The 13,011-nt window shown below is 45.2% G+C and overlaps 1 protein-coding gene across 1 annotated transcript in view; it reads left to right on the forward strand.

Annotated features, from left to right (window-relative positions):
- The window catches only part of LOC120841887 (cytoplasmic dynein 2 heavy chain 1), a 91,381-nt gene that overhangs the window by 7,598 nt on the left and 70,772 nt on the right, over nucleotides 1-13,011 (forward strand). The window contains exons 5-8 of the mRNA XM_042289708.1: nucleotides 1,307-1,474; nucleotides 2,676-2,834; nucleotides 5,942-6,165; nucleotides 8,068-8,200. Of these exons, the coding sequence (XP_042145642.1) occupies nucleotides 1,307-1,474; nucleotides 2,676-2,834; nucleotides 5,942-6,165; nucleotides 8,068-8,200 (684 nt within the window). The remainder of the gene's footprint in view (nucleotides 1-1,306; nucleotides 1,475-2,675; nucleotides 2,835-5,941; nucleotides 6,166-8,067; nucleotides 8,201-13,011) is intronic.

Below are 13,011 nucleotides of genomic sequence, written 5' to 3' on the forward strand. Positions count from 1 at the left end.
TATAACGAAATAATTACGACCGCTCCTTCAACTTTGTTATAACGAGGTTTTACTGTAGGATAAAAAGCCACGCAATATTGTAAGATTTGGGTTTCTAGGATGCTTAGGGCACATAAGTTTACAACTTGAAAAGACGGTCCGAAAATTCACTTTAGGGCCCCTTAACCTGCAACAGACCACAGCAATGTTATATGCTCCTTGGAGTACTTTCTGAAAATAATAGTTTGCAAGAAACCTGTGTGCCAACTTTCTTATACTAAACTAGTTTTCAAATCTTCCTCTAAGCACCTTAGAAAACACAAAATGACGGTTAGGCGTGGCCTTTTTTTCCTTATAAAAATGTGACCAAACACTGTGACATGCCCCCATCTCTCGAGGTGTGTCACAATGTTTGTGACATATGACAGAAAATATCTTGAAAATTGTGATATATGTAAAAAGGCCTAACATCTTTTTGAAGCGTAGTTATTGCAATTGATCTCTATTGGCTAAACCTTTACTAGTCATAACAAAGACGAAAATAAAAGATGGTGCCCTTTTCACCTACATTCTTAAAAGAAGTGAAAGCAATAGCTGTAGCACGTTCGCGCAATGCACACAAAATGGTGTTTTCACATACCCGAGGATGGCACGTGACGACACCATTTTGCTCGCAGTCTCCTCGGCCTATTCGGCACACATTCTTCCGCAGTCTCCTCGACATATCATGTCGCTCTTGCGCCTCAGTGACATGATTGCAACATTTGGAGAAGCTCCGCTCCGGCAGAGTGGAAGCACTGTAGATCATGTGGCCTGTCTGCAGCAACCAATGGTGGCTTCTTGGTTACAGTTAAGACAACTGTGCAAGTTCCACTCAGAAAGGCATTTAACAATTGGCAGCCATATTTCGATCTATCGATCAAACCATGACATACAGAATTGCAATGTACCAATTTATGAGCACTATGATCGATCACGTGATCATATGAGGTCGCGGTGTCGAGTCGTGGTGTCGAGTCGCAGTGGTCAAGTAATTTCATGTTAGTAATCTGACGTCGTGGCATCAAGTTGTGGTGTCACATGACCCAACATAACGTGACACCGTGATTTGACACCCAACATTACTAGATCCAGTAACATTGTTGACACTGTGACGTTATATATAAAGTCACTTTGCACCGTGAACCACGTGACACCAGGACGTGTCACGCATGCCACAAACGTGATTTGGGTTAGGCTTTGTCAGAATGAAATTCTGGATTAAAATTCGCCTCACTTTGCCATCGAGTTACTGGAGCAGATAACATTTTTTGGGGGCTCTTTTCAGGACCTGATGGCAGTTCTCAAGTACTGCCGGGGGGAGGTCTTCTCACCGCAACACTGGGGGGAGTTTTTCCAAATTACCGGTATTGCAACGGCACCCGTGGAAAAGCTGCTGTTTGCCGACATCCTCGAGGCAAGGACTCAAATACTCGACAGGAAGCATCAACTCAAGGTATGGCCGGAGAAAGAGCTTTTTTTTTTTCTGTTTTAATGCACGAGGGGGGCACTGTTCTACCGGTGTATTGTTTTAAGCTTTATTTCGGGAACTAAATGACAAGGTCAGCATTCTTAAGTTATGAATCGACTGGTTGAATAGCTATTTGGATTCTTGAGTCTGAAGTTTATTTGTGGAGTGCATTCTCTTATGCAGGGAGGCAATGTTTACCGCTGTCCAGACGTTTATTGCGTCTTTCTGGCTGCAGATATTTTAACCCAGAACTGAGGTTAATAAATACAATATGTGTTGGAGTTTATTGGCATGAGTCCGAGGTAGTGTAAAAAGCTGAGTCTTCTGTGCTTAGTCAAAGTTCTCTCAGTCCTAGAAAAGCATGAGTGGACATGTGCCTGGGATAGGACCAATTATTGTTAGCTCTCAAGTAGCTTTGCTCCCTGTTGGTTCTCTTCTTTTTGCTTGAAGGGAACACTTGCATGAACAACATGAATAGAGCTCGTTGTGGCATGGCAGAACTTGCAGGAACACAGGTTGCATTTGCTCTTAGCCGACACCGTGCATTTTTCACTTTCTTGGAATAAATATAGGGTCCACTTGAACCCACTAATAATGAGCTTGGAGGTAGTTAATATCAGATTTAACAAATTCATATTTATTGCATGCTCCTGTCGCTATACATTATTTAAATTTTAGAGCACTTTTATTAACATATACACAAAGGGTGCTGGGTATATAACAAATTATTGCCAAATCTGAAACAGATTTGCGAAAATAACTGGAAACGGGTTTCTCTTCCATCTACATTAGGTATAGGTATTACTTGATAAGCCCAGTAATATTACTAAGGCTCTAGAATTTTAGCAGAAAAATAAAATTTTGTTTCATAAATGGCAGGGGGTCATTTAAAGACCGGAAAATAAAGCTTTATGGACAATAAATAGTGCAATTAGGACAGACGAGTGCAAGGACACGAAGATGGGACTAGCGCTAACGCACAACTCTCGTCTTAATTCTACTTGCAAGGAAGAAGAAATAAAAGAGTTCTAACCAAAAGACGAAAAAGACAAACGAGAAAGAAAGAAATGAATCTATAATATCAGATTATAGATGATATTGGGTAGTTTGGATAGTGCTTATCCAACGAGCCCAGCTTAATATTTTTGGAAAAGAAAGGTTTCTTATTCTCCCATCTTTGTTGTAGGACCTGAACAGCAGGGCGCAGGGCGAAGTGACGATCCGTGAGGTGCTGAACGAGCTGGATGTCTGGGGAGGGAGTGCTCGTTTCTCTCTCATCGAGCACTGTGATTCGCTCGGTAACGACCTCACAATCGTCAAGGAGTGGACGGAAGTCCTGGGAAAGGTCCGTGGCGTTTTTGTACCCCTTGTTCCGAAACATTTGATGGTTCTTTTCTTACCAGCCTCTTTCATTGCACAGAAAATGTAGAGCACGGGTTCTCCAGAGTTTTCTCTAAGTTTCCCACTGTGCTCTCATGGGTTCCTCAGAGATTCCTTGTGGATTCCCCACAGTGCTCTCATAGGTTCCCCAGAGATTCCTTGTGGGTTCCCCACAGTGCTCTCATGGGTTCCCCAGAGCTCCCTCGTGGGTTCCTCAAAGTTCCCTCATGGGTTCCCCAGAATTTCCTCGTGGGTTCCCCAGAGTTATTCTCTGGGTTCTCCTCAGTGCTCTCATGGACTCCTCAGAGTTTCCTTGTGGGTTCTTCAGAGCTCCCTCGTGGGTACCTTAGAATTTCCTGATAGGTTCCCCAAACTCCAAAATTTCCTCAACCATCACTGTCTCTAGCCAAGGCGTTCAAGATGGATAGCGTTGATAGGGTCAGCTCATGGCACTTTCATGTCCAAGCCGGGATGTAGCCTCGACAAAGAAGTGTGTGAGCTTGTACCAGGTCACTGCTCTTGAAGCATTGACTTTTCTAGTGTGCGCGTGGGCTCGGCAGCAAAGCGGACTTGCATTCTACGAAGGCTCTTGCTGGTGGGCTTTGTGTACCATTGTGCCACTAAGGAAAAGTCCAGCGAATCTTTTCTAGTTTGTATCTGACATTTTCAACTATGGTTAAAAGCGCTGACGTGAGCCATCCATTGATGCATAACTATGAGCCAAACATTCCCTACTGTATACAGTGGACTTCCATTAGTTCAAGCCTGGCTGGACATGCAAAATCGGTTTGAATTAAAAGGCGGGAAAACGACCCAAGCCAAACTCACTTTTATTGGAAATAAACAAATAAATGCAGTTTAACGAACGAATTCGAATTCCCCGCTTAGCCTATGCTCGAAGAATGACTCTCTCGATTTTACAAAGTTCCCGATTTAACCAAATGATGAGCGGGTCTCAAAGACTTCGTTACATCAAGGTTCAACTGTACTATTATGCTTTGTTGCCGTTTATGCCCGAAACGCACATTGAACAGCATGCCCAGGAAGGTGCCGATATATCTGACCTTGCTTTCAATTTCACCCGGCCGCCTGATTGAGGTGCTTTCGACAGCCTCCTCCTCCTTTTAAAAGTAATAGTGCCGAAAACAGAGACAAGAGCATAGACAAAGCTTTTGTCTCCTGCACCCATGCTATGGCTAGTCATATTGACCACAATGCCATCATCCATGAGATCCATCATCCTTGTGTGAAAGAGGAATTGGGGTTAGGGATAATGCCATCAAGAATGACCTCCTGTGAAAACATACCACGGCTCTTGTGAGGGAGCTTCGAGTTAAGAAATTAAGACTTCTGAATTAAGAAGAGTCACAGGCCTTGGTTATCCAAAGTGATATACTCTCTGGAGCAGTGAAACGAAAGAATAGTTAAAATAAGAGTCGCATGGTACCTTCATTAAACTTCAAAATGTTATAACTTCGTACATGGATTTGTCACCAACATCTACTCTTGAGCACTTCAATGTGCCATGAGGTCAGGTGTTTATGTTTGTTTGCACCTTTAAAACGGTGTAATCTTGGTTGTTCAGTTTGAATGAGTAACGCTTTAGCACAAGTATGCTGCAGCAGTGGTGTGATTGCTGGGACATGTGCACCAAAGGGCTTACCCTGCTACATATTGCTACATTTTACCAAAATGTGAGAAATTTGCCCCAGCATTGCGTCAAAGCCTAATTTCACTTTAGTAATTCTGAAAATTGAATAGCTCGGGCCTCCGCACCCAACCAAATTGCGATGATAGGCTTGTAAGTGTTTTCGGAACTTCCGATTGTCGCCTCAAATAACATACCCGCCATTCGATTTAATTTTGTATCGAACATTGACAGCACTCGGAAGTTTTTAGAGTGACACCTGTTAGAGGCTCTTCTTACCGCTTCAAATAACATTCGTTGTTGATGTAGTAGTTGTCATTGTCGAGGGTGTAGTTGGCGATATATAGGACGTCGATGTTGCCAAATCCTTGAAAAAGATTGCCCATTGTATGCATGCTGTAACCAATGAAGCATATGGCACACACCTGTTATATATCCACTTCAATCATGCCTACAGGGGGTAATGTGCCCAGTGAATGGAATATGGTATATTAGCCTCTGAATGCCAAATTCAGTTATCATGAGTTTCGTGTTTACATTTCTAATGTAAGAGAGAAACATTTCGATTGCAATAACGCTAGAAGAAAGGTTCTTTGTCGGTCGTGAAAGGCCCTTCCTTAAAAAGTAGACAGTTAAATGAAAAAAAAAAAAAGGGTGTGAATTGTTTTTAATTGCTTTACAGTCAAACCCGTTTATAACGAACAGCAGGAAACGCTATGATCAGTTCGATATAGCAAGTAGTTCGATATAGCAAAAACCATTTACAACGAACTTTCACGATGTGTTCGTTGTAAGGCGAGAGCTTCTCTTTCTTTCTCATCTCTTCACCTCTGACCTGTAACAACACGCTGGAAAGTTTTTTTTGTTTTTTTTTGCATGCGTGCAGAGTTGTTCTTTTTTTTAGCTTTCTCCCCTTCTGAATCGCTTCTCTTTGCTCAATTTCGTTCGCAACTTCAGCTTTTGGGATTTTCTCTCTTTCCTACTTCTTTTTTGGGGGAAGGAATAGGCTAGAAGACAATTGTTTGCCCATTTTTGGAAGCTTTCCTGGGGGGGAAAAGTTTGATATAGCCAATATGTTGTTTGTTATAAAAAGTACCTTTTACAGGCATTTTTATTTAAATTTTCCGTGAGTTCAATATCGACAATAATTCGCTGTTCGTGGGTTCGTTCTAAACGGGCCTCACTGTAGAAGACTTTGCAGACATTGACGAAAAATGTTCTTCAAATCTTTGCGGCACTTCCTAAGCAGTATCATAAAAAAATGTTTATGCGGTACGAAAGGATGCGATGTGTTAACGTATTTCAAGGACAATCTGCGATTTAGGCAAAGCTTTCTTACGACATCAGAGGCGTGTTTTGATGAACTCCGAAGTCTCATTTGCAGTCTTTTTCCTCGGTGATATTTGCTGATGCACCACGGCCAGGTCGGGGAGCTCCAGTGCATGGTGCAGTCTCTGAAGGACTCTGCCTACTACCAGCGGTTCTCTGACCGTGCTGCCATCTGGGAGCAGCGGCTGAGCTTCCTGGACCAGGCACTGCACGGCCTGAGCCAGATCCAACGCAAGTGGCTCTACCTGGAGCCCATTCTCGGAAGGGGGGCACTGCCCTCCGAGTCGGCACGCTTCCAAAACATCAGCGACGACTTCAGGTGGGGACTGATCACTGCAGGAGCCAGCAGAGGGCATTCTTCCTAAATAACCTCGCTCAAATTTGTTTCTAAAAGGTGATTGGTAGAAGTACTGCGCCTGGAATGTACCGTTGGCCGGCGTGTTTTCGTGAGATCCCGATGGACCACGCATAGTGAGTGATCCCCAAGCTGCAATGAATCGTGTCGCAGGGGTCGGCGCATCCTGATTTCGGATGTCGCGATTGCGGCAGTTAGTCTTAGAAATGCCAGCAAAAGAGAATAGCAAACTCGCGCGTCACAAACGTCGCTGCGTCCCAACTCCTGCCTGCCGAAGCTTCCGCGAACAGCGATGTTCGAGAGCAACTTACGGCAGAATGGGCGTCTGCTGCACCTGCCTCCCCTGCTGTCATCACCAAGATCGTTGCGGGCAAGACCACGACGCTTCTACGGTGGCGTCGGGCAGAAATGGAGCGACCACATTTGAGGACACGGTCAGCACGCCAGTCGACGATGCATTCCAGGCACCATGGCTGCAGCTACGAATACCACATAAAAAGGAACCAACGAAGAAGAAGCGAGATGACCCTCCCGTCTTGTCCCCTTTGGTTCTTCTCCGCATATTTGTTGCGCAAATATTCTTTCAGCCTCAGGCTACACAGATTATAGTGTTTTATGTTTGTTTTCTCTTTATTATCTTTTTTTCAATTATCATTTACTCATCCTCCCTCATTTTCAAGTCGTGATTCCAGTTCGGGTGAAGCAAAATGGCTGGGGGTTCTCTCTGTCTATCGTGGCAGTCACTTTATGTCGAAGATTGTCCCCACATAAGAAGTTTTGCGGAAGCTTGGATTTACCGTACGTGCCCGACTCTGACGTGCATGTATTTTGCGTACCCGAGGATAAGCTCCCAGCGTTCACCATGTTTTCATAAGAAAAAGAACAACAGCTTTTGTGCACCGAGGGGCGAGCAAAGTTTATTTGCTCGTAGGCATAATTTTTTGTCGTCGCTCTCGGACAGTTTTTTTGTCGTTCTCCATGCACCGTGGTGTGTCGTCCTCGGTACCGTCCATTGCATTTGAGATCCCGATGGCAACAGAGTGCCATTAGCCTCAGCGAATGAACAAACTATCTTCAGACTGAAAATGGCACACCTTCTGCACCTTCGTTAGTGTGGCGCATCCATTTCACAACTGAGTCAGCAAAATGCAAAGAATGGGTGGTGACTGAGGCAAGAGGCAAAAGGAGGAAAAGCAGAGCTCCTCTAATTTCCAGACTCCAAAGCAAAAGCTGGTGCATATTTTAGTAATTTATGTACTTGGGAGGTCTTTTGGATCTAAAGCTTAGCAATTCAGGCAGATCTTTTGAACCTAAAAGTTCGCAATCAAGGCATGCATACTTGCCTAAATAGAAACTGTTGCTATTAAAGAACTTCTTATCACATTTTTTAAATATTTTTCGTGGGTGCGTCACATGATGGGTGGCACTGCTATGTTATGTTATCATTTGTGTCATATTTGATGTCAAGTTTATACTTCTTGTCAAGTGACCTACCGTCACTCGACATCGAGCCTCGTGACGACATGGTGTCAGATGATGCTGTGTCCAGTGACATCGTACTTCGACTTGACTATTTGACATTGCATCATGGTGCCACCTGACATGCATGACAACATGACGACACCATGACAATTCACAGGATGTCGGGTCACGTCGCAATTGTGTTGTGTTCATGTTCAAACTATGCATAAATGCACAGACTAACCAAGTTTTGGGAATACCCTAGCTGCTTTCGTATATAGCAACTCGTGCTTGTAAGAAGGAATATTCCAGGCAGAATTTGAGCTTATAAAAGGTTCTTGGAATTGTTTCATGGCCCCTTCGATTTTTGCTTCAGAAGCCTCACACCTCTGACATGAATTGCAGGTTTGTGATGGCGGGGATTGCACGTGACGACCGCATCCTGCTCTTGACCAACGTGACGGGCTTGCTGGCAACTCTGAGCGGCCTGACAGATCAGCTGGCTCGGTGCCAGAGGGCGCTCAACCAGTACCTGGAGGTATTGCTTCTCTCAATGTGTGTTTTGCAGCAATGCAAAATTCCTTTATGAATGCAAAAAGAAATTAGTAGGGGTGTGCTAATATCAAAATTCTTGAATATGGATTGAAGGTAAATAATGCAAAAAGTGACTTCAAATATTGATTATGTTAATAAAAAAGCAACTAAAACTTTGATCGGAAATAAACAGTGCACAAAAATGGACAAGGACGAAGGAAAGATGCGAACAGCACAAGCGCTTGTGTCGTTCGCATCTTCCCTTCGTCCTTGTCTATTTTTGCGCGCTGTTTATTTCTGTTTACCATGAACCAACTCGCCTACATCACGACACAAATCTAAAATTTTAGACAGAATGGTGCAGCTTTCACATCTTTGGGGCTAGTATTGCATGATAGGTATACAGTCTAAGCTCACCCCAAAAGCCCAAAAGGATTGCATCAGTGCTAAAAATTAGTTCAAACCAGCATGTAACGAGCAACTTGAGGTAAAATAATGAGAAAAAAAGATTTGTAAATTCTAATGAGAAAATTACTCCTTAAAATTTATTTTTTCATGGAACTGGAAAAAAAAAAGAAATTACTATAAAAATTTTTATTACACTCTTTTCGAAAGCAGTATTTGAGGGAACCAACACACTATAACGCTTGCAACACACTTCTTCTAAGTGAACGCTTTTTTAAAATTGGCATTGATATAGCCGAAGAAATAACCTTTCTGGTAAATTATTTCTCAACCCGATCGGGCCAGTGACCCGAAAATTGACCAATCCAATCGAAGTCTATAAATAGCATGATCAACTTAAAGCTCAGCTAAAAGTTCAACTTAAAGTCAGCATGATCAACATAAAGCTCTACCATGCTGACAAAGACCATGGCACACAAAATGTGCCCCGCACAAACAACACTGCATGTGTGGTTTGTGTTAGTTTTTTTTTTTATCTTGCACCGCAGACGTTAGCTAGGGCAACTCAGAGTGAACGAGTGTGCCGCACAGGTGCTACCTTACATGGCTTTGGCACGATGTGTGACGTGAATAACTTGACCTCACTCTCACCGGCAAGTTCTGCCAGGAGTGTAATCCTTCGAGAGCAGCTGTGCTATGCAGCTCAGCGGCTACAGTATCCTACTGTCACCGCACCGACCCAGGTTCGAGCCCCGCCAGAACATCCTTCTTACGTCGATTTTATGTGGGCCTTTGTAAGCTTTATAACGTCGTGTAACGCTCTCAGTGTGTCACTCGTTCACGACACTTGTTCATAACTTTTGTCCATGTCGGCCGTCCGTGACACTTTTTTTCAATTTTCTCGTAAAAATTGAGCGATAAAACATATTTCGCGTTAAAAAATTATACTTGCTCGTGTAGCCAGCTGCAGCAGACGACGAAGGTGACCTCGAAGGCGATGAAACGCCGGTGAGTGGGCAAGGACGAGAGAGTGACTATACTCCGTTCCTTCCTTGGCTGAAATGTGGGGGCTAGATGGTCACTAGACCAATCAACCACCTTCCTTTTATCTGCTTCCCCGCCCTCTCCACGTGGATATGGCCGAGACAGTGATCGTGCGGTAAAAAGGTATACGTTTGACTCGTCCAACGAGCATGTAGCGACGAACGCTTTGCAGATTTGTCGTTCCATACAAAAATCTAGGTGGCCGACACGTGAGGCGTCAGCCTCGGAGAGCGCGTCCAAGGAACGCACGGAATCAAATGTGCTCTCCGTGGAAAGCACAGACACGCAAATGGAATGCTCGGAGCCACGAAAGCAACTGGATGTTTAATTTAGTTTCTTTGCCCAGTTCATTGGGTCTGGACTCCATCCTTCCCCACATATAATTGATTGCCCAGCGTGTTCCATTCTGCGCTTTCCTCAGACACACTCTCCAAGGCTTGTGTCTCGGCCTGTTAGGTAGAGACCACGGTGCAAGATGTGTATATGTGTGTAGACAAAGAGCACGGCGGACGCTGCGACGCGATCAACTAGAGAAAAACCTATCGATGCGCAGCCCAGTAGCCTCTCTCAATGGCATCTCCGCAGGCCAGATGGCTTAACTGAGGTAAAAAGAAACGAGCGAAAAAAAAGTGCCTTTTTTGTCCACAATGTGCGAAGAAGTAAAAGCCATAGCACGTTTCCGCGCACCTTGGAATTAATCCTCACGTCGCCGTGTACTCACGGCACGAGTGGCCTCTTGGTGGTGGCCAAAGCTGGCGCGACCCCGGTTGCGAGCCGTGGAAGCCAGCCGTTCCCTCCTCGCTCGCTCCTGGGACAAAGTATGGCCTCGGCGGAGCGGTGCCATTAGGAAAAGACTGCAACAGGGACGACGCGAGTGAAGGTGCAGGTTTTCTCTGTGTTTCTGAGGGGAGGGGGTAATGTTGGGGCTCAGTGATGAGCGGAAAGGGAGACGCATGCAGATAGACGAGGTGAAGGCTTGCGGAGAAAGCGGTTGAAAGGCAACGAGTTTTGGCAGAACATATTTTACGTTTCCAGTTGGCTTCGAGAAGTAGAAATGTTATTGTGAAGTTGAATGTGCTGGACGTTTCTACAACCCTCCCACATTACGCGTAGCAACTGGATACTGCCAAAGTGGGATTTCGCATACTGCCAGTAATGTTTGAAAAGACCTGTTTCGAAGTTATCCTTAGCAGACAACAGGGGAGACGCTGCGCCGACGCTTCCTCGTCGTCACGCCGTTATTGGCGTGTGTCGGTGGGGCTTTCCTCCCTTCCCTTTTTGCATGGCGCAGTCAATGGGAACACCCAACTTCTTTTTTCTTGTGCCATGAGGGGAGGGAATGGTTTTTTCTTCTCCTCCGCGACGACAGACAACTACAAACGCCGACGCAGAAATCCTTGAAAAGTGTCACCCATAAAGCTATTGTTTTAAAAGTGTCTCGTTGCCACGGGAGCTTTGCATGTGCGTTTTCTGCTTGGCGTGTCTGCTGTGACCTTGACGGATACTGGCTTGAACACCGTGCCAGAGATCTCTCTGCTTCGACGCTTTTATAAAACTGTTCTTGCCATCATTATGGCACGAAACTAGGGTCATTGACGAAGCTTTGTCTAAGCACACAGAACTTGGCTAGGGCCACTGGCCACGTATCGAAGGGTCACCTGGTGGCACCACTTTCAACCGAGGCAAGGCGAGGACTGTATCTGGCAGCTGTGACATGCGCGGCGTCCATCCTACATAAAATACCGTGGAATTGCTCCCCCCACTTTTAGTGAAAACTGGGTTAATCTAGACATGAGCGCTTTTCCGGTTTAATCAGGCGCTTAACAAATAATTTGCAGAATTCCCAAGTTTGGGAAATGGTAATAGTGGCCACTTGAACGAAGTGGGCGCTTCCACGGTGTTTTATGGCATACATCTTATACCGTGAGTGAGAGTCGTCGCCGTGGCCAACACCATCTGGACTCGCGTGGACAGACATAGAAGGAGCTCTCGGAGGAGGGCTTCTCTCATTGTGCTTACCTGATCTCCAAGGGGTTGGGTCAACCGTTGCAGTAGCTCTGTTAAACAACAATCGCCCGGCTTTTGTTTCGAGGGAGATCGTTGCAAGCCTCCTTGAGTTAGTTATACTGTGCTACGGCCGAGGGGTTCGCAAGAATGCCATACAGTTCATCGGCTGCTGCCAGTGACAACGCTGAGACGCCTGCAGGAACCAGATCCTAGGTATGGTGGCAGACGGGCAGCAGCTTTGGCGATAGAATCCAGCTGACGCCTGTTGGGAGTCGCTGTTCGTGGTAGTTGTGCCCGGGTCACTAGATATGTTTGGAAGGACGGGGTCCAAACCCAATAAACTGAGCGAAGATGCTGAATCGAACGTCCAGTTGCTGCTGCAACTGTGAGCGTTCTCTTTTGCGCGTCTGCACATTCTTCGGGAAGGATATTCTGCTCCCTCGGACGGACTCTCTGAGGCTGGCATCTCGGACACTATTTTTATTTTTCATTTCATTTCATTTCTTGGTTCCCCTTAAGACCCACGAGGGGTATTACAAAGAGGGGGGACATTTGGCAGGACAGTGTCAAAACAAAAGAACGCTAGTAATATAAAACAAGAAAATTATCACAGATGGAGATGAACGGCAACATTATCGGCGAATTTCTGTGGGTCTTTTATTGTGACAATGGCTTCGGGTAGTTGGTTCTAGTCACTAATAGCAAGCTGAAGAGGCGAGAACTTGTAAAGGTTAGTTCTGGGAATGTCAAGGTGTAATTTGCAGGGGTGGTCAAGGCGGCGTGAGATAAAAGGGGCAGGTTTACAATAGATCGACTTACGAGATGGAGAGTGATAAAAAAGTTTGTGAAGCAATTTAACTTTCTACGGTCTTTCAAAAGAGGAAGCTGTAGGGATGATTTTAGAGAGGTTACACTTACTGGGAAGTTGTAGTTTCGCAAAATGAAACGAGCTGCTTTATTTTGAATTGACTCTAATTCTTTTTCTAAGAAGACTTGGTGAGGGTTCCAGATGGCTGAAGCATATTCCAGAATGGGTCGTATTAGAGCGGTACAGTATAGACCACTTACAACGTAACCGCTTATAGTGCAGGACCGGGTATAACGCGGCTTTTTTAAACCACCGGTTTGCCTCCCATAGAACTCCATGTAATTACATACCGCTTAAAATGCAGGCGCGCGAAGGGAAATACCGGTTATAGTGCGGTTTTCGGAACAGCCCGGCGACCGCGCCGACCGACCGACTCGGAGAGCACGCTTCCCTGTGCGACACTAGATAACGGCGCGAGCCGCAACAACACGCGGCACTCGCGGGGCAAGGAAGGTGCTCGAAGAAGCGGTGAAAAACAAGGAAAGAGGCTT

The sequence above is a fragment of the Ixodes scapularis genome, unplaced genomic scaffold (assembly GCF_016920785.2).
Source record: "Ixodes scapularis isolate PalLabHiFi unplaced genomic scaffold, ASM1692078v2 PGA_scaffold13__105_contigs__length_92229423, whole genome shotgun sequence".
Taxonomy (NCBI): Eukaryota; Metazoa; Arthropoda; class Arachnida; order Ixodida; family Ixodidae; genus Ixodes; species Ixodes scapularis.